General features: G+C 47.4%; 1 protein-coding gene across 1 annotated transcript in view; it reads right to left on the reverse strand.

Annotated features, from left to right (window-relative positions):
- soga3a (SOGA family member 3a) overlaps positions 1-21,126 on the reverse strand; it is an 84,391-nt gene extending 63,265 nt beyond the window's left edge. The window contains exon 1 of the mRNA XM_038799780.1: positions 20,673-21,126. Within this exon, the coding sequence (XP_038655708.1) occupies positions 20,673-20,709 (37 nt within the window). The 5' untranslated portion in view covers positions 20,710-21,126. The remainder of the gene's footprint in view (positions 1-20,672) is intronic.

The following is a 21,126-nucleotide window of genomic DNA, read 5'->3' on the forward strand; positions in this document are numbered from 1 at the left end:
GTCAGGAGTCTGGGGCACAATCTGGTGAGCACACACTGCTGCTGATGTACATCTGGTGGAGGCAGGAATCCCCAGGCAAGACAGCGGTTGGAGGTCTAGGGATCCCTGGGCCCAGCTGGATCCCAGCGTTACGCTGAGCCTGTGGAACAGGGTTACCCAGAGTTGATGGAGACATTAGGGTGCGGCCAGGACATTCAGAAGGAGATTCAGTGACACTCCAGCAGATCCAGAGCTAATTGGAGGAGTCCCAGAGCCTACAGGCGCAGGAGATGTCACTGGCAATGCGTGGCACCGAGGGCAACACGGCTAGGGTGGCGGCCACAGTGAAGGTGTCCAAAGCGTTGTGCAGTCGGTGACGGCCATGGCTCTCGGATGGGCATGACCAAGGTGCTGCAGAGCATGTCGCAGTCACTGAGGGGCATCGACATGATGGTGTAGACCGCGGGGAACCGGCAGGGCTGGCAGAGACAGATGATGAAGAGACAGCCGGGGCTCGAACCAGCTGCCCCTCCCTCCCAAGGTGAATGCCAGGACCCTATGGGCACCAACCGGGAGGAGAGCGAGCTGAGTGCCAACCTGGATCCATCCCATGGAGTAGAGGTGGTGGCCTATCAGCTCCCCGAGTTCCACCCCTCTGATGAGGCCACATCTTGCAGCCAGCACACGGGACAAGGCGGCACGGATGCATGTGCTGCTGAAAAGTGAGCTGGGCTCCTCCGGCCTCAGAGCCCACAAAGGATGCCCGCCAGTGGCATGGCCATGGGACGAGGTAAGCAGCTGGCTGCCTCCACCTCAGATGTGCACCTGGACGTAGTAGTAGAGGGCAAAGCACATCGAGGATCACTGAGGGCACTGGGGGAGGATGATTAGGTAGGGGAGGGATTGGGGGCTTCCCCATCAACTACCCATGCTGGCACCGATTAGTACTCCTTTTGAAAAACGTGAACCGGGCGGAAGAGCTTCTGAGGGAAGCCGAGGAGGAGGGTAGCCATCTTTGCTCATAGGCAAAGAGTAGGGGGCTGCCGAGCTTCCCACCCCAGTGCAACATGATGGGGGGTGGAGTACCTTTGGCTGGGGGTGGGGAAACCTCCAGAGGAGTGGGCCGCCACGGGAGGGTCGGGAGTGTACTGGGTGGCAAACGGAGGGGCAATCGTTGACAGCACCACCATGCCAACCACTGGACTATTAGTACCTGTTCCTGGGGCAACCCTTGTCCCTGCCTGTCCCTCCCACCGACCCCTCCATAATCCCCACCGACTGTCGAGACCTGTGGTCGCATGACTGAAGGGTAACGCTCATGGGCAATCATGGTTAAGTGAGCACTTCACAACCCATGTGGATTCCCGTTGGTAGGCAGGCCATGTAGCACGTAGGAGGCATTGCCTATCATTCCAATCACACCTTGACGCCTTGACAATGTGCGAGGCAAAACCACACACGCAATTGCCAATATCCAAACACCCAGGGGATGGGACATAGCTCTGGGGACATGTCCACTGCCGGACGGTGGGTGGGTGCCACAGGGAAGGGGAGATGCCTGGAGAGATGGGCCAAGGGTTCGGAGGTCGGCCCGCACTGCGGAAGAAGGTGACAGAGGCATCATACTGGTTGTGCGCAAAGTGTTTATTGTGTTATTCGAAACCTGGGCCAGGATTCTCCCCTACCCGGCAGGGCGGGGGGTCCCGGCGTGTTGGAGTGGCGTGAACCACTCCGGCGTCAGGCCTCCCCAACGGTGCAGAAGTCTCCGCACCTTTAGGGGCTAAGCCCTCACACACGGAGTGGTTCCCGGCGGCCAGGGCCAAAAGGACATCGCCAGCCGGTGTAAGTCCTCGCATGCGCCGGAGCGTCAGCAGCTGCTGACGTCATACCGGCGCATGCGCAGGGGAGAGGGTCCCTTCCGCCACGGCCATGGCGAAGGCGGAAGAGAAAGAGTGCCCCCACGGCACAGGCCCGCCTACCGATTGGTGGGCCCCAATCGCGGGCCAGGCCACCGTGGGGGCACCCCCCAGGGTCAGATCGCCCCGCGCCCCCCCCCCAAGGACTCCGGTGCCCGGCCACGCCGCCGATCCCGCCGGTAAGGTAGGTCGTTTAATCCACGCCGGTAGGAGAGGCTTGTCAGCGGCGGGACTTCGGCCCATCGTGGGCCAGAGATTCACTGCGGGGGGGGGCCGCCGACCGGCACGGCGCGATTCCCGCCCCCGCCGAATCTTGGGTGGCAGAGAATTCGGGACACGGCGGGGGCGGGATTGACGATCCCGCCCCTGGTTATCGAAGAGCTGCTGACGAGGCTCTTCAATGAGAAACTGTTCAAGTCAAAAAACAAGATTGAGAGTGACCTCTCCGGTCTCTTCAAGGAGTGTAAAATTCCACATCCTGTGACTGCTGAAGCCAATCTGGCATAAATGTTTGAACACCAGCTGTCCCTACCAGCAAAATAGCTTAATAGTAACTGAATGATGAGAAACAGTTGGATAACGGGTGTCTAATTGTTTGGAAATGGGACTTAATTGGTGATAATTGGTTTCTCGCCACGCTATGGCGAGATCCCAATTTCTCCTCCCAGAGCAGACCAGTTGCATCGCAAACTGTTTGGCAACTGCTATGGTTCTCGTTTTTGGCCACTCCTGCTAATCACCGGCCTCGTTTCACTTGAGCGAGAACATAACGAGGTCGGAGAATTGTGCCCAGAATGTTTTCCTCATTTGAAAAGTTTGCCTGTAAACCATCACATACAATCCTGTACAAATCAGCTGTTCATCTCAAAGCACAAAGCTCAACATTGTCAATTAAATGAATGAATTGTTTCACTTCATCATCAAAATGATTTGTGTCTGCCCTGCCAGTAGAATTCACTTAATTTCTTACTACAGTAGCTTTTAGCAATCTCATCCAAAATTCTGTCGAAAAGCAAGCAAAATAAATCTACAGTTTTCTTCAGAGATTCATTTCTAATTTACAATTGCACCATTATTGTGTTACAAATAACTGACGGTCTAAATGATGATCTTCTCTTCCCGCTTTAAAGCAATTTCCTTCTCTATTTTCATTGATAAATAACTTCCTGTATCTTGTACGCTTCTAATCATCAGAGGGGCCTGTATTTTTACTCATGTTAGTGCCTCTGGCTTCAATTGAGCTATAGTAATTTTCAACTTCCAAGCCAAAACTTTTAACTGAGGCTAACAATTGTGCAGCATTCAATAAAATTATATCAACATTTTGCCGGAATTTGCTGACGGCATTAGTTCTTTCAAGAACCATGGTTCCCCAAAACAGTAAAAACAGTAATATTATACTTTTTAAACTTCTCTGCAGAGGATTTTGCTTCAGCTTTCAGAAGTTCATTTTTTCTGAATTTGATGTGACTATGTCTGATGAGGTTTATTTTATATTAACAAAGTAAGTTTTCAAAGCCAAAACCACATCTGCATGAGTGGACCACCTGGTGTCACTAATTCTTTTGACCGTCAAATGCTTTCCATTTTGCTGCTCCAAGCATGATTGCAATATTCCATCAATGCGTGGAAACCGAGAAAAAAGACATACAAGTTTTGGACAAAATCAAAAAAATGGACAGCTGCCATATAGGATTGAACTGCTGCATTGCAGATTAAATGCACGGAGTGCCTGGAATGTGGGATGAATAATGCACATGGGCATGTATTGTTCAGTCTTGCTTGTAGACCTGAATATTTTCCTGCAATATTTGCAGCATTATCAAAGCTACGACAACTTTAGAAGCCCAAACCTAACTTTGCAATGATTTACGAAACAGTTGTCTCCAGAAACTCAGAAGTGTGGGATTGTAGCTGAACAAAACAAAGAAATCGCCCCAGAGCTTCACCATCACTGGTCACCCCTCATAAAGTTAATGTTAATTGATAAACATGACTCAGATCTGGTGCTGAATCAACTATTATGGAATAGTATTTGACATCTTTTACTTAATTAGTGAATTGGTTTCAGGGCAGCATGGTGGTGCAGTGGTTAGCCCTGCTGCCTCACGGCGCAAAGGTCCCAGGTTCAATCCCAGCTCTGGGTCACTGTCCGTGTGGAGTTTGCACATTTTCCCCGTGTTTGCGTTGGTTTCACCCCCACAACCCAAAGGTGTGCAGGGTAGGTGGATTGGCCATGCTAAATTGCCCCTTAATTGGAAAAAATGAATTGGGTAGTCTAAACTTTTGTAAAAGACAACAAATAAAAATTAGTCAATTGGTTTGTGAGCCGCTCTGTCATTATAGTGATGAATGCATTGCAGGTTCTGAGCGTTAAAAATTTGGTCTCCCCTGAGCCACAATATTTATAACTTTTCAAATGACCTCTGAGAAGCTCATCAAATTCAGGGAGATACTCATGGCAGGCTAAAAAATTAACTCTTCGACTTGATACTGATGACTCATCATGTCCTCTTAAAGGTAGCTCCAAAGAAGACAGCAGTTTTGACTGTGGCAACAACATGACTCAGCACTTTCCTCCACAAAAACACTTCTTTTCAAAGCCGATAATAGAGTCAATTCTTCCAGATGAACGCACACATAGTTTTAATATGAGCTTTGGAAGTTTCATGTCAGCAATATCACTTCAAACATTTCTCCAGCTAGAGCACCCGTTGATGAATACTTGTTTCCACCTTCCTACAAGCGAGGCAAAGGCCAGAACGTCTGGCCCTGCCCCCTCCGGAGCACGGACATATCCGAAAACCCCAAAATCGCTACCAGTGGGCAAGGCTCCAACCCAATGTTCAGGATTGCCAATGTGGTATCAAAAAAGGACCTCCAGCAGCCCACCAGCCTTGAGCATGCCCAGAACATGTGCGAGTGGTGTTCCAGACTCCACAAACATCGATTGCATCTATCCTCCACCCCATCAAAAAAACAGCGCATTCTAAACTTCATGAGAAGTGCTCGAAACACTGCTTTTAGCTGAATGAGACTCAGCCTCACACAGGTTGAGGTCGCGTTTACCCTCTTCAGTGCCTCGCTCCAAACCTGCTCCAGCAAAATTGGCCCAGCTCTTCTGGCTTCTTTGCCTTCACTCCCTCAACCGAGCGCTACTCTTCCCCTGCAATCCGCTGGTATAAGCCTGATGTACTGGCCACCTCCAACTCCGAGCAGAATAAAATCCATCAAGAAAGGTTGAAGGCTGCTTCATCGAGAATCCTGGAAAGCACTTTTTGACTCAGCCACGCACCTGGAGATACCTGAACCCATCAGTGTCTGTCAGCCAATATTTCTCCTTCAGCTCCCCCATGCTAGCGAACTGACCTTCTAAAAGGAAATCTCGCATCTGCTCCAACCTCTTCTCCTTCCACTCCCTAAACTTAGCATCCAGCCGAGCGGGCTTGAATAACTGGTTTGCACAGATGGGAGCTAGCCTTCAGGCAGCCTTCAAATTGAAATGTTGACGGAGCTGTCTCCAAATTTCTATTGTGGTTACTACTACTGGGTTAGTCGAGTGTTTCTTTAGCACCACTGGGAGCGGAGCTGTTACCAATGCTCTCTCTCAGACTCCCCCCCCCCCCCCCCCCCCCCCACTCACAGACTCTGCTTCAACCCAGACCCACAGCTCCTCCAAGTCCCCGCACACTCCAGCAACTTTTCAGCACTGGCACCCAGTGGTAATATTGAAAGTTTGGCAAGGACAAGCCCCTGCTTGTCAGTCCCTCTGAACCGTCCTCCTGATTCTCGGACCTTTACCTGCCAAATAAATCCAGTCACAAGCCTGTCAATCTCTCTGAAAAATGCTTTGGGCAGGAACACCAAGAGGCATTAGGGGATGGTTTAGCACACTGGGCCAAATCGCTGGCTTTTAAAGCAGGCCAAGGCAGGCCAGCAGCCCGATTCAATTCCCGTACCAGCCTCCCCGAACAGGTGCTGGAATGTGGCGACTAGGGGCTTTTCACAGTAAGTTCATTTGAAGCTTACTTGTGACAATAAGCGATTTTCATTTCATTTTTTCATTAAAATTAAAATAAAAATCTCAGCAAGATATTCATCTGAACCGATTGTACTCGGCCCGCCAGTGATAGAGGGAGACCGTCCCATCTTTGCAAGTCCACCTTGACCTTCCCCACTAGATTTGTATCGTTCAACCTCCTGAGGTTCCTCAGTCCCTTGTTATTTGATCCCTACATACCGAAAATTTCTTCCTGCTAACCCCCTAAGGCCCCTCTCAGCCCTGCTGCCCCAACCACAAAGTGTTTGCTCTTTCCTATATTTGGCTGATCACCAGAAAAGGCCCCATAAGGCTGCAAGGTCCCCAAAATGTTTCCCACTGTCGCCTCTGGATTCCTAACATATAATAGCAAGTCGTCAGCGTATAGTGAGCGTATAGTGAGCCCCTATGCTCCACCCCTCCTCTAACAATTCCTTCCCATGCTTTTGAAATACTCAGTGCCATGGCTAGTCATAAAATCACAGAATAATACAACGCAGAGGAGGCCCTTCGGCCATCGAGTCTACACCGATGCATCAAAAATATCTGACCTGACTACCTAATCCCATTTGCCTGCATTTGGCCCATAGCCTTGAATGTTATGATGTGGCAAGTGCTCATCTTTTTAAAGGATATGAGGCAACCTGCCTCTACCATCCTTCCATGCATTGCATTCCAGACCGTCACCCCCTCTGGGTAAAAAAGCTTTTCCTCAAATCCTCAAAAATTAGAGCAGCACGGTAGCATTGTGGGTAGCACAATTGCTTCACAGCTCCAGGGTCCCAGGTTCGATTCCCGGCTTGGGTCACTGTCTGTGCGGAGTCTGCACATTCTCCCCGTGTGTGCGTGGGTTTGCTCCAGGTGCTCTGGTTTCCTCCCACAGTCCAAAAATGTTTGGGTTAGGTGGATTGGCCATGCTAAATTGCCCATTGTGTGCAAAATTCCCCTTAGTGTTGGGTGGGGTTACTGGGTTATGGGGATAGGGTGGCGGTGTGGACCTTGGGTAGGGTGCTCTTTCCAAGAGCCGGTGCAGACTCGATGGTCCGAATGGCCTCCTTCTGCACTGTAAATTCTATGATCCCCCTCAAACACTCTCCCCATGTCTGCAATGGTTACCTCTGGGTGCTCCAGTTTCCTCCCACAAGTCCCAAAAGACATGCTGTTAGGTGTATTGGAAATACTGAACTCTTCCTCAATGTACCCAAACAGGTGCCAGAGCGTGGTGACTAGGGGATGTTCACAGTAACTTCATTGCGGTGTTGATGTGAGACTACTTGTGATAATAATAAAGATTATTATCATCCACCCTGTCTATGCCCTTCATAATCTTGTATACCTCAATCAGGTCACTGCTCAGTCTTTCTGCTTCAATGAAAACAACCCAAGCCTATCCAACCTCTCTTCATAACTTAAATGTTCCATCCCTGGCAACATCCTAGTGAATCGCCTCTGCACCCCCTTCAGTGTAATCACATCCTTCAAGTAATGTGACGACCGGAATTGGACACAATACTCCAGCTGTGGCCTCACCAAAGTTCGAAACAACTCCATCATGATCCCCTGCTTTTTAATCTATGCCTCGACTGATAAAGGCACGTGTCCCATATGCCTTTTTCACCACCCTATTAACCTGCCCTTCTGCCAAGGTCCCTTTGTTCCCTGAACTTCCCAGTGTCAGGCCATTCATTGAATACTTCCTTGTCACATCCCTTGTCACAAGGGAAGGTGGTGGCATTGTGGTATTGTCACCGGACTAGTAAACCAGAGTAATGCTCTAGAGACCTGAGTTCAAATCCTGGCACTGCAGATGTGAAATTTGAATTCAATAAAGATAATCTGGAATTAAAAGTCTAACAATGACCATGAAACCTTTCAATTGTCGTATCTGGTTCACTAATGTCCTTTAGGGAAGGAAATCTGCTGTCCTTACCTGGTCTGGCCAAATGTGACTTCAGATCCACACCAATGTGGTTGACTCTCAACTTTCCCCCTCAAGGGTAATTAGGGATGGGCAAAAAATGCTTGCACAGTGAGTGACACCAATGTCCCATAAAAAAAATTACTCCTCATACTTTTTGTGGTTAAATTCCAGCTGCCATTTTTCTGCCCATTTGATCTTCCTGTAACCTAAGACATTCAATCTCACCACCCAGCCAATCTTTGTGTCATCAACAAAGTTTGTGATCATACCCCTCACATATATCGTTTATATAAATGAGAAACGATAGGGGACCCAGTGCAGATTCCTGTGGTATGCCACTGGACACTGGCTTCCAGTCACTAATCATTCTCTGTCTCCTACAGTTCAGCCAATTTTGAAACCACCTTATCATGTTACCCTGTATCCCATGTGCATTTGCCTTCTTTTAAGTCTCCCATGTCGGACTTTGTCAAAGGCTTTGCGGAAATCCATGTAAACTACATCAACTGCACTACCCTCATCTACAGGCCTGCTCACATGCTCACAAAAGTCAATCAAATTTGTTAGGCATAACATCCCTCTGGTAAAGCCATGCTGATTATTCCTGATCGAACATTGCCTCTCCAAGTGGAGGTAGATTCTTTCCTTCAGAATTTTCTCCAATAGTTTCCATGTCACTGACATGAGACTCACTGGTTCCCTAACTTATCTCTACAAACTTTCTTAAATGGCTCTATTGCCAATAGGAATAACAAAGGGCACATCACACATCCCTGCCTAGTACCCTGGTCCAGATAAAAGGACTTAGAAGTCACTTTGTTAGTGCATACACTGGCAAATGGGGTCGCATACAACAGCCACACCCACACTACAAAGCCCAGTCCAAACGCAAATTTCTCTCATTATGCATAGATCCACTTTACCCGGTCGAATGTTTTCTCCACATCAATCAAAACGGTAGAGTTAAAACGTAGATGAGGAGGAACTACTTCTCGCAGAGGGTGGTGAATTTCTGGAACTATCTGCCCCATAGTGCGGTGGAGCCTGAATCATTAAATGGTTTCAAAAAGGAGAAGATATATTTTTGATTTAAAAATTGGGTTAAAGGGATATGGGGAACATGTCGGGAGGTGGATTTGCGACCAGGAAGAGATCCGCCATAATCTGATTGAATGAATGAGCAGGCTAGAAGAGCTGAATTGCCTACTTCTGCTCCTAATTCCCATGTCCCTAAAACAATAATCTCCAGAACCAGACCCTCCCCAGGGGTAAGAACCATGTTCAACAACTATCTCATGTTTGCCATCAACCTCCGCCCCTTTATAAATCACGTTTGGTCTTTCCGGGGGCAAAAACCAGGGGCTGGTTTAGGGCTAAATAGCTGGCTTTTAAAGCAGACTAAGGCAGGCCAGCAGCACGGGTTCAATTCCCGTACCAGCCTCCCCGAACAGGTGCCGGAATGTGGTGACTAGGTGCTTTTCACAGTAACTTCATTTGAAGCCTACTTGTGACAATAGGCGATTTTCATTTTTCATTCCCGACCACCACCAGGGGACAAGCCTCCAGCCTTAATGGAGATGCTTCGCTTCCACGTTTAACAGGAAGATTGACAATATGACCTGCAACCTGGGGTTTTTGTCCCTCTTCTGGAGCACAAAAATCGATGCATGCTTAACAACTATGGCAAGGCACCTTTCTCAAAGGAACCCCGGAACATCCCCAACAACAGTGGGACCAACTGACCTATGAATTTTTAATAAAATTCCACGGCAACCCTTCCCTGACTGCATCAATTTCAGCACCTCTCTGATGTCCTCCAACTCCAAAGGAGCGTCTAGTTCTTCCCGCTACTCCTCCCTGACCTTGGGAAACTCCAGTTCCCCCAGAGGTTCCACCATGCCCCTTTCATCCTGAGCCGCAGACTTGCCTTCTCTCCATACATGGAAATTTCCCCTTTAGCTAGTCTCAACTGTCGCACGGCCCCATCTGTGGAGATCAAATTGAATTGAATGGCATTTGCTAGTAATTCTAGGGTTGGACTGCTTGCATATCTGCGATCTACCTCTATGATATCTACCAGCTTTTCCCGCTCTCTCTCCTCGCCTCCACAGCTACATGTGCCTTGAAAGATATAATTTCTCCTCTGATTACTACCTTCAATGCCTCCGATAGTATCGAGGTGAGACCTTCCCATTATCATTGTTTAAGATATAATCCTGGATAGCCCTTGATTTCCTTGCACAGAACCCTAGGTCCACTTGAAGTTCTACATCTCACTGACACTTCTTGCGATGTGCCTAGCCTATCCCCAAATCCTGGTCCACCCAATGTGGGGCATGTCAGAAATGACCAACACCGAGTACTCATATTTCTTTGCCCCTGCCAACAGCACACAACTCACGGCAAAGTAGTCAATCCAGGAGAACACATTATGTACTGAGGAGAAGAACAAAAACTCTTACTCCCCCAGATGCCCAAACCTCCAAGGGTCTGCACCCCCTTCCCCCCACCATTTTATCCATAAATGCAATTAACACATTCGCCATACCCCCCCCGGAACCAACAATCTTGGTCTAACGTGGTGCACCCTCGGTTCTAGCAGTTCATATTCCCCAATGCTAATAAGTTGATGGGTGTCTTGATCTGGTATCACTGCCAACTATTTCATGAACATTGTATCGGGGGCCTATACATTCACCGACACCACCTGTTTCCCTTCTAATTCCCCTGTTGCTATAACATACCGTCACCCACATCTGGTATTACCTTCTCCGAACAAACCCCAACCCTTTTATAAATGATAATCGCCACTCCTGTGGACCAGCTGTGAAACCCTGAATGGAAAACGTGGCTCACCCAAGCCTTCCAAAGATGTACCTGATCCCACTCACACATGTAGGTCTCTTTGAAAACTTCACTTGGACCCAAACTCTTTAAAATGAGCAAAACCCGTGCTCTTTTGACTGGGTCTCCCAGGCTGCACACATTCCAGGCGGCCACGTATGAAGACATCAAACCTACTTTCAGCCTTTATTAATAATAATCATCTTTATTATGGTCTCAAATGGGCTTACTTTAACACCGCAATGAACTTACTGTGAAAATCCCCTAGTCACCACATTCTGGCGCCTGTTCAGGTAAACAGAGGAAGAATTCAGAATGTCCAAATTACCTAACAAGTCTTTCAGGACTTGTGGGAGGAAACCCACGCAAACACGGGAAGAATGTGTAGACTCCGCACAGACTGCGACCCAAGCAGGAATTGAACCTGTGACCCTGGCGCTGTGAAGCAACAGTGCTAACCACTGTGCTACCGTGCCGCCCCTCCAACTCTTTTATCAAATTTTCCACATTGCCTATATTTTCTAGTTTCTTTAATACAAAATATTCTATCATGCCCAGTGGAACATATTTTAGCCATAAGGCAATGACTTCAGGGTAGGTTTATCTTCTAGTTCCATTGCCATTTCAGATTCCACTTCTCGGTCAACATTTTCAGGCGATGTGATTTCTCCAGACAGTCCTCAGATAATTTACCTGTGCTTTTGGTGGATGAGAATGAATGTGCAGTTTGTGCGCTATTCAGGACTTCAAAGTTCTTACAGTTAAATAACAAATTGGGTTTTTTTTGCCGAGCTTCATCCTCTTGCCTCACTTTCAATTTTCTGCATTTTTGACTGTCAGATTGTGTCGCTTCATATTGACTGATCTTTCTTGATTTTAAAGAGTATGAATTTATTGCCCTCCAAAGCCCTGAGGGTCGAATGGCCCCTGCTCCCCTCACTGCTTGATAATAACTACCCGGGTCCCGACCAGCTAGTTGGCTCACACACCAGCTCCCTCGTGGCTTTTCTCGCCAAATAGCCTGACTCCAGCAGCACCTTGCAGCTCACTTAGACAACCTTGCCTCACTGCTGGCTCAGCAGCCTGGCTATGGTCTGCCAGCTGCCTTGGCTCTGGCCTGGGGATCGCGTCGCATCCCCCCAAGGGGGGTGGTGGTTCAGGTCACACATCCCCGTACTTGGGAGATGGGGGTCACCCAAGCAATCCGGGAGTAACGGGAGTAAAGGGCTGCTTTGCGTTGTGGTGGAGGGGTAGGTGACCGGCTGAAGGACTTCACTATCAGGCCACCACTCGAAATGGCGGTCCAATAGCAGGATTTCCTTGGGAATCCCTCGTATTCCTTGCATAAATTTGCATGGCAAGGTATACAGAATTGTTTCCCAATTTGCGCTCCTGGGGGATCATATATCGGTTGTAATTCTCCTCTGACAGGAGAACTTCCCAAACGGAGAATCCACCCCTCACAGCACCAGGGTCCCAGGTTCAATTCTGACCTCAGGTTACTGTCTGTGCGGAGCCTGCATGTTCTCCCCATGACTGCTTGGGTTTTCTCCGGGTGCTCAGGTTTCCTCCCACTGTCCAAAGACGTGCAGGTTAGGTGGGGTTACCGGGCTATGGGGATAGGGTGGAGGTGTAGGCTTAAGTAAGGAGCTCTTTCCAAGGGCCGGTGCAGACCTGATGGGCTGAATGGCCTCCTTCTGCACTGTAAATTCTATGATTCTATGAATATAATCAAACCGAGTCAGCATTGCTCCATGAAGGGGAATTCATGCCTGACAAATGTATTAGAATTCTTTGAGGTGACAATGAGCAGCATAGAAAATGAAGAACTGGTAGATGCAACACACTTGGATTTCCAAAATAGGATCAAGAAGGTACCATATAAAAGGCTACTTCAGAAGTTAAGAGCCCATGAAGTTGGGGTTGTCCATGAGCATGGAGAGAGGATTGACTAACTACTAGGAGACAGAGGGATAAGAAGGCATTTTTTTGGATGGTAACTTTGTTTTTTTAATGTTTTATTCAAGGCATTTCCATACAACAAACAAAAGCAGAAGAACAACCAAACTACATTATTGACAACTAACAACCACTCTCCCCCTGCTCCGCTAATACCACCCCCTTCTCTCCCCCCCCCCCCCCCCCCCCCCCCCCCCTCCCCTCCCTCCCCCATTCTTGTGCTGACTCTTGAAACCTCCTTAAATAAATCAACAACCAGCTTCTAAATCTGAGTGGGCACATCGACCAACCCCCTCAGGACAAACCTGACCTTCTCTCGCCTCGGGAATTCCGCCAGTCACTCACCCACACTCCTGTTTTCGGCGGCTCTGCGATCCGCCACCCAAGTAAAATCCACCCGTAGGCTATCAGGGAGGAAAAGATCAGAACACCGGCCTCTCTCACCCCTTGGACTCCCGGGTCTTCCAACACTCAGAATACCACCACCTCTGGGACCCGAGACCACCTCCAACCCCAGCACCTCGCACATAACGTCCGTGAGGCGGCTAGATATAGCATTTGGGGAGAATGGAATCAAGGCTATGTGGTGAAACCCGGATTAGGCTATTGAGTTGGATGATCAGCCATGATCGTGATGAATGGCGGAGCAGGCTCAAAGGGCCAAAAGGCCTCCTCCTGCTTCTATGTATCTATGTATCTATGTGAAACCCTGCCAGAACCCCTTCAGCCTTAGACATGCGCAGAACATGTGGTTCGCGGGCCTCCCCACACACTGCCCACACCTATCCTCTACCCCCTCAAATAACCTATTCATCCTTGCCACCATCATATGAGTTCCTTGTATTACTATAAACTGAATGAGGCTCAGCCTCGCACACGACGAGGACACATTCATCCTCTTCAGGGCCTCTGTCCATGTCTTGGCCCCCACCTCCCACTCCCCCAGCTCCTCCTCCTGCTTGCGCTTTACGTCCCCCACCAGGACCCCCTCCAATCCATCAACTTGCAGACATCGGACACGTTCCCCTCCCCTATCTCATCCCTCGACAGCACCTTGTCTTGAAGCCCCAGGGACACCAGCCCAGGAATGGACGGTACCTCTCTCTTTACAAAATCCCAGACCTGCAGGTACCTTATACAACAACCGGACCCAATCCACAAACCCCTGTCCGAACCTGAACCATACCAACACCTCCAGCAGATACTCCCACTCCACCCGGTCAAGCGCCTTCTCTGCGTCCATCGCCACCACTACCTCCATCTCCTGCCCCTCCGGAGACATCATGATTACATTTAAGCAGCCTCCTCACATTCTCTGTCAACTGTTTCCCCTTCACAAACCATGTTTGATCCCCGCCTATCACACCTGGGACGCAGTCCGCGATTCATGAAGCCAGCACTTTCGCCAACAGTTTGGCGTCTACATTCAGTAAAAATATTGGGCGCTACGACTCAGGTTGCTCTGGATCCTTATCCTTTTTTAATATCAGGGAGGTGGATGCCTGTGACAATGTAGGGGGGAGATCCCCCCCCTTGCTTCATTATACCCCTTCACCAGAAGTGGCCCCATGTCTGTCCCAAAAGTTTTATAAAACTGCACTGGGAACCCATCCGGCCCTGGGACCTTCCCTGCTTGCATTGCCCCCAGACTGTCCATCACCTCCCTCAACCCAATGGAGCCCCCAGTCTCTGAACCAGCTCCTCCTCTACTTTGAGAAACTACAGCCCATCCAAAAACTGTTGCATCCCCTCCCCCCGGCTGGGGCTATAGCCATCTGTCGAACACCTCAAACACGCCATTCACCCCCTCTGGGTCCATCACCACCTTATCATCCCTCACCCTGCCAATCTCCCTCGCCGCTTCTTGCTTCCTCAACTGATTGCCTACATCCTGCTCGCTTCTCCCCGTACCCATATACTGCCCCTCTGGTGCTCCATAACTGCCCCACCACCTTCCCTTTAGACACTAGCCCAAACTCCATCTGGAGCCTTTACCTTTCCTTCAACAGCCATGTCTCCATGTACCCTTGAATGGTAGGCCTCACCCGCTCACACACCTCCTTATCCGCCAACAATCCCACATCCAGTCTACATTGTGGGCTCTGTCCCTCACTCCCCCATGAACTCCGATCTTCGACGACTTAGAACTCTGCCAGTCCAAGCTCGGTTCTATAACCATATTAAAATCCATCCTACCACCCCCCACCATAATAATCAACAGGTGCGAGTCCAAGTCAGATATCCAACACCCACCTTATAAAATCTACATCATCGTAATTTGGGCCATAAATGTTTACCAGAAGCACCAGCATCACCTCCAACTTTCCACTGACCATCACATACCTCCCATCCAAATCGGTCACAACGTTCCCCACCTCAAACATGACCCACTTTATCACCATCACTGTCACCCCCAAAGAGTCATCAGAGTGATTTGGACAGGTTAATTGAGTGGTCAAAGCTTGGCAGTTGGAATATAATATAGGAAAATGTGAAGTTATGCACTTTAGTAGGAAAAATAAAGGAGCTGAATATTATTTCAATAGAGAAAGACTACAACATAGAGATTGGAGGGTCCTCATGAATGAATCACAAAAGGCTCGCATGCAAGTTTAGCAGGTAATAGGGAAGGCAAATGGAATATTGGCTTTTATTTCAAATGGAATGGAGTGTAAAAACAGGGAAGTCTTGCTCAAATTATACAAGGCACTAGTTAGACCACATCTGGAACACTGTGAACATTTTTGGTTCCCGTTACCCAAGGAAAGATATACTGGCATTAAAAACAGTCCAGAGAAGGTTCATTAGGTTGATCCTGAGTATGGAGTGATTTTCTTATGAGGAGAGATTGAGTAGGTTGGGCCTGTGCACACTGGAGTTTAGAAGAGGGAGGCGACCTGATTGAGGCATATAGGATTCTCAGGGAACTTGACAGGGTACATCACGGGAGGCCGTTTTCAGAGGCCATCATCTCAGAGTAAGGGGTTACGTATTTAAGACAAAGATGGGGAGGAGTTTCTTCTCTCAGAGGGTAGTGAAACTGTGAAATTCGTTACCACAGAGGGCTGTGGAGGCTGGGTTGTTAAGTATGTTCAAGGCTAAGTTCGACAATTTATTTATTCAATAAATGAATCAAGAGTTATGAAGCTAAGGCAGAAAAGTGGAGTTGAAGATTGTATGAAATCAGCCATGATTTCATTGAATGGTGGAGCAGACTCGATGGGCCAAATGGCCTACTTCTGCTCCTGTATATCATGGTCTTATGGAGCATGCTCTGCATTCTACCTATTGCGAAACATTGAAGAACATGCTGTGTGCTCAAGCCTTGCGCCTTACCAGGGAGCTTGGGGAGCCTACTGTTGTTTCCTCAATGGCAATGCATCAGTCAATCAGAGTTGACTTGCCAGCCAATCAGCACCCTTTTTTCCTTTGTCCTTTTGTCGTGCAATTTGTACTTCTTGTGTAAAGCATCTATCCCTTTTAAGTATCTTTCGGTTCTGAACTGCCAAGCAACTGTCTGTGACCTGTATATGTTTATTTGCAGCCTCTCTGCACGCTCCTTACATTCCCACCTAGCTTTGTATTGTTAAGAGACTCTACTTGTAGAATCAGAAATACATGCATCATCATTCAGACTTAGGTAATAATCAAATTATACTTAATGGCTTACACTGAGGTATTGGAATCCAAAACATCCCCTGCAAATATCTGCGCCAGCTAAAGAAAATGGTTACCGCCACTATACTTTAAATGTCATTTGTTAATGTTCAACTATGCAATCGAGCATTTCAAACAGTTTGATAAAGTCTTTATGCAAACAAAATTCAGCATTTTTCAGAGAGCTTGTTTGCAAAATAGTTTTCACCTTGAAAATATGCATGTCTGTAGTCTATCAAGCAAGTTGCTGAGAAAAACACACATGAAAAATTTCTGTTTGCTTAATATTGAATGAGCACACTCTCGCTGCATAATGTTGCACAGATAACCTTCCCACTGTTTGTCCAGCAGTACCACCCTGATATTAGAGCTTGGCAAGTTGCGGTTGACAGAACAATCCGTGTAGGTCCCAACAATCAGTCAAGTTGATTGTTGAATTACCAACACAGGGAGGAACAAAAAGGCAGCATAGCTATTGCACTAATAATTTCAAAAGGAATAAAATTCAGAGATCTCCAGAAGTTTTAGTGAACTTAAAAGAGATCAGGGGAGAAAGTATCAGGGAAGGCCTTCTTGGGAAGGACTTGGAAGGGCGATTGTGTGTGCTTTCTCAGGTGGGCATGCTGGATCAGCAGGGTAGGTATAAACACACTTACCTCCTTGATCCAGCTGTCCTGAACTAGATGTAACTGCTGTGTTTGTTAATCCAGCTGTCCATAGTTAAATTCAAAAAGTTGATTAACAATGAGGCTTGCAACGCCACTCTAATATTAAAAGAACCAATTTGCTTCTTTGAAACAAGTTGATTGCTTGTCCACCTCCCCACCTCCATTATAGCCAGAAGTGGGCAGGTTGGAGGTGAGTTGATTGGGATTTTGATTTTTAAGAGTTTAACCACTTACTTGACCCCAACCCACCCATTTCCCGTGGTTAAAATTCCCTCCTTCATGTCAGCAGAGCAAGACTAGAGAAACATAAATGGTACAGCAATTCAGGCATTGAGCAGATACATGTGAATATCCAGTTGTTATCCAAGTTATGCCTTCCTGTTAGATTTGTGAAAAGAATATTTCATGGTCTGCCTCATCATTAAATTGCTATATTTGAATGGTAGATACCATAAGACATAGGAGCAGAATTAGGCCACTCGGCCCATCGAGTCTGCTCCCCCATTCAATCGTGGCTGATGTTTTTCTCATCCCCATTCTCCTACCTTCTCCCCACAACCCCCGATCCCCTTATTAATCACAATACGGACTAAACTCACCAGAGGTACTAAAGACTTTTGTGTATGTACCTTTCTAACAACATTGTAATTGTGAATTACTGCTGATAAATCTTTCGGCACAGAAAATGAAGGAAAAATGAACAAGTGTTCCTCATTTATTCAGGTGTTGATTCTTTCAGAGAGATTACATAAACGTCATTTAAAAAAACATTTCATACTTTTTCTTTCTTCCACTTTATTTTTCTGTTAATCCAAACTTTCTTTCCCTTTTTTCTTTTTCTTTCTGTGCCTAGTTTGACATTGAACTCAGCCACTCTAATTAACCCTGTTTTCAGTAGTCCTGCTGTTTATTTCACAATCCATAAAATATCATTAGTTGAGATGAGATCCTGTTAGGTACCGTGCTAACACAGGTACTACCTGTCCTGTTTCCTTCTTTCCATTTGATCAGCTCTCAGGTTTAGCAACTTTTAGCGCAAAAGTTGTTCGAGAAGAAGGGTTCAACAGCAAATTTAACAAGTGGTCAATATATTGATACGAATTTGCACCTGTATCCGCCTTGAGCGCGAATGGCGACGAGGACGCAAAATGTTCTAAGAATCAGATAACAGGATTCTTGCCAGCAAAATCACGTTTTCCAATTTTCCCCACCCTTCACCAGGGGCATAACAAGGTTCCAGCCCTTTGATCAATATATTTTAATAAACTTTAGTACAATTAACGACTTCCCCGGTAAATCACAACCCACATTTAAAACTCCCCCCTGCTTTTTAAAAACTTGAAGCAGTCAAGAGGAACAAGCCAGGGGAACAGATAAGATTAGGTCACGGGGGCAGAGGGACCCTGCAAGGGTGCCAGGGGCAATGGTAGGGTGTCAGGATGTAGTGCCAAGGCAGGCCCTCTGGAGAGCTCCATGGAGAGGAGTTCTCCTTATGCATGGGGGGGGGGGGGGGGGGGGGGGGGGGGGGAGGGGGGGGGGGGGTGGGAGGGGGGGGGGGAATTGTCCCGGTGCTTCTGTGGGAGAGTCCTCATATCCGTGGGGGGAGGGTCGATGCATTTTTTAAGCACAGATCAGGCATTGCTGGCTGTAAGGGGCCCAGCCCTCCCCGTGATGGCATGGACCATGCCTCCAGATTTTCTGTACACAGAGTGCTGGATTATCTGGACTGAAAACGCAGCTGTGCAGCTGGAGAGCTTCACAATGGTGTTCTTGCCTCAGCCAGCACTCTGTGCACTGAGTGGAAAGTTCTGCCCATTGTTTTTCATTTCTGTCTAATTATTCCTAAAGGCAGTACTGCACTGACAAACTTACCACTGCTATCAAAAAATTGAAAATATATCTCTATGGTCTCTACTTGCTCCCTTTTCGATTTGATCACTCCTATAAAAGGATCCATCTTTTTAGTTTTGTTGAAGGATTCCACCGTAAATAACTACTAAACTTCTTTCTCTTTCAGATTTTAACACATTTCTGTTTTTTAAGTTGAATATCAGCATTTACAGGACTTTTTTTGTTTCTGCTAAGAACTAAAATGGCTATGTAAGTGTGTCCAATTTGCGCCACGCAGATTCAGTGGAAAAAGTCTGGTAAAAGGATTCCCTAATTTATTGAATCAATGAACAATTAGGGAAAAAAAAGTATGTAGGGTTATAATTCAACTTTGACAGGGGCTCCAAATCACATCAGGCATCCATCATATACATTGGCAAATGCTTGTTTCTATTGACTTTAATAGTGACTGATTTGCTACTGATGGTTTTGTGCCCCCAAAGTTGAATTATACCCCAACAGTATGAAAACATATAGGGCGGGGTTCTCCAAAAATGGGGCTATGTCCCCACGGCAGCGGGAAAGCCGGCGCCAACCACTCCAGCGTCAACAGCCCCCGAAAGTGAGGAATTCTCCAATTTTTCGGGGGGCTAGTGTGACACCGGAGTGGTTGGCGCCTCTCCAGCCGGCGCCCAAGGGCTGGCGCGAGCTTGCACATGCACGGAACGGCCAGCGTGATCTCGCGCATGCATGGACTGGCCGGCGTATTTCCGCGCGTACGTGGGGTTCCCTTCTTTGCACTGGCCCCTGGGCAATATGGCAGAGACCTACAGGGTCCCGGCGCGGAGGAAAGAAGGCACCCACGGAACCAGCCCGCCTGCAGGATCGGTAGGCCCCGAACGCGGGCCAGGCCGCCGTGGGAGCACCCTCCCACGGTCAGATTCCCCTTGCACCGCACACTTACCTGCCAGATCCCACCATGCGTGAGGTGAGTAATTCACACCGGCGGCACTGGCCAAAACTTTACCGCCACTCGGCCCATCATGGCCCGGAGAAGGGATCCCGCCAGTCCCCAAAAAATGGCACCAGAGAATAGCGCAGCCGGCGTCGGGGCGACGGGGCAGGATTCACACCTCCCCCCGGGGATTCTCCCCAATATCTCAGTGGAAATTTACAGCAAATTACCTGATGTTCAGTCATACAGATCAAGCAGATTTGATATTTGTACTCCCTAAATTAATCCATTGCAATAAGAACAACATTAGGATCAGATGGATCAGATGGCTCAAGATAGTAATCAGTCAGAGGTTAATGGCTGATTGCTATTCAATGACTGGAAATTGTTTATGTTTTGTTTACTCACATAACGGGATTTGGGTGTCACTGGCCAGGCTGGCATTTATTCCCATTCCTAATTGCCCTTGTGGTTAACTAATGGAGTCAGGTTTCTTCCTGGGATGTGATGCCTGTACAGTCAACCTCCTAAAACTCAACTGTGGTCCCACACTTGAAGAATGAGTAAATGCATGGAGGGCACACACTTTGTCAGTATTTTTGAACTTTGTGCTGTCTTCAGAAACAAGTGAACACAGAAAATAGATTATTCATTAGACCCCAAGTATTTTTGTTTGTTTCATCTTGTTTTTGGCAGTAATGGATCAAAATTCCACTTGGGGTTCTAAGCAATATTCTAATTTTTGAACATAACTGGTCGCAATGCAGCTGACTAATAATTTAAGGTTATCACAATAAAATTAGACAGAAACATGACAACAAAATCACATCAGCAATAGATTCAATCAATTAAATTGACATTTAATGAACCTATTCCAAAACACTAGACAATGTTAAGAGCTCACCTGGGAGTACAGGGATGCTTTTCAAGGTCCTCTTCATCTCTTACCAGGACATATATCCATCCTGCTGTCAAATCAAAGTGATTGCCAGTTGCATTTCTAAATTTCAATCATTTTGCCACAGAGGAGGTATTGAAGTAACTTGAATCAAGGCATTGCTTCTATATTAAATCTTGTTCATAAGAGTAGTCGGTGCAAAGGCCAGCCATATTGGAACAAAGAGGATTTGCATGTTCATGAGCTTCTCTAAAAGTCAATCGCTGAATTAGTTATGGCTAATGACGTAGGAAAATAGGTTCTGTAATTTCTGGTTGACAATTACACTTGAAATGTTGGGAAGAACTAAATTCTGTCTATACAGGGTGAGTTGGTTGACAGAAATTTCCATCCAGGCAGGAGAGATAGCAGGTTAAATTGGAAGTTCTTCTAACTACTTGGAAACGGTACACGAGTTGAA

This window comes from Scyliorhinus canicula, chromosome 6 (genome assembly GCF_902713615.1).
Source record: "Scyliorhinus canicula chromosome 6, sScyCan1.1, whole genome shotgun sequence".
Classification (NCBI taxonomy): domain Eukaryota; kingdom Metazoa; phylum Chordata; class Chondrichthyes; order Carcharhiniformes; family Scyliorhinidae; genus Scyliorhinus; species Scyliorhinus canicula.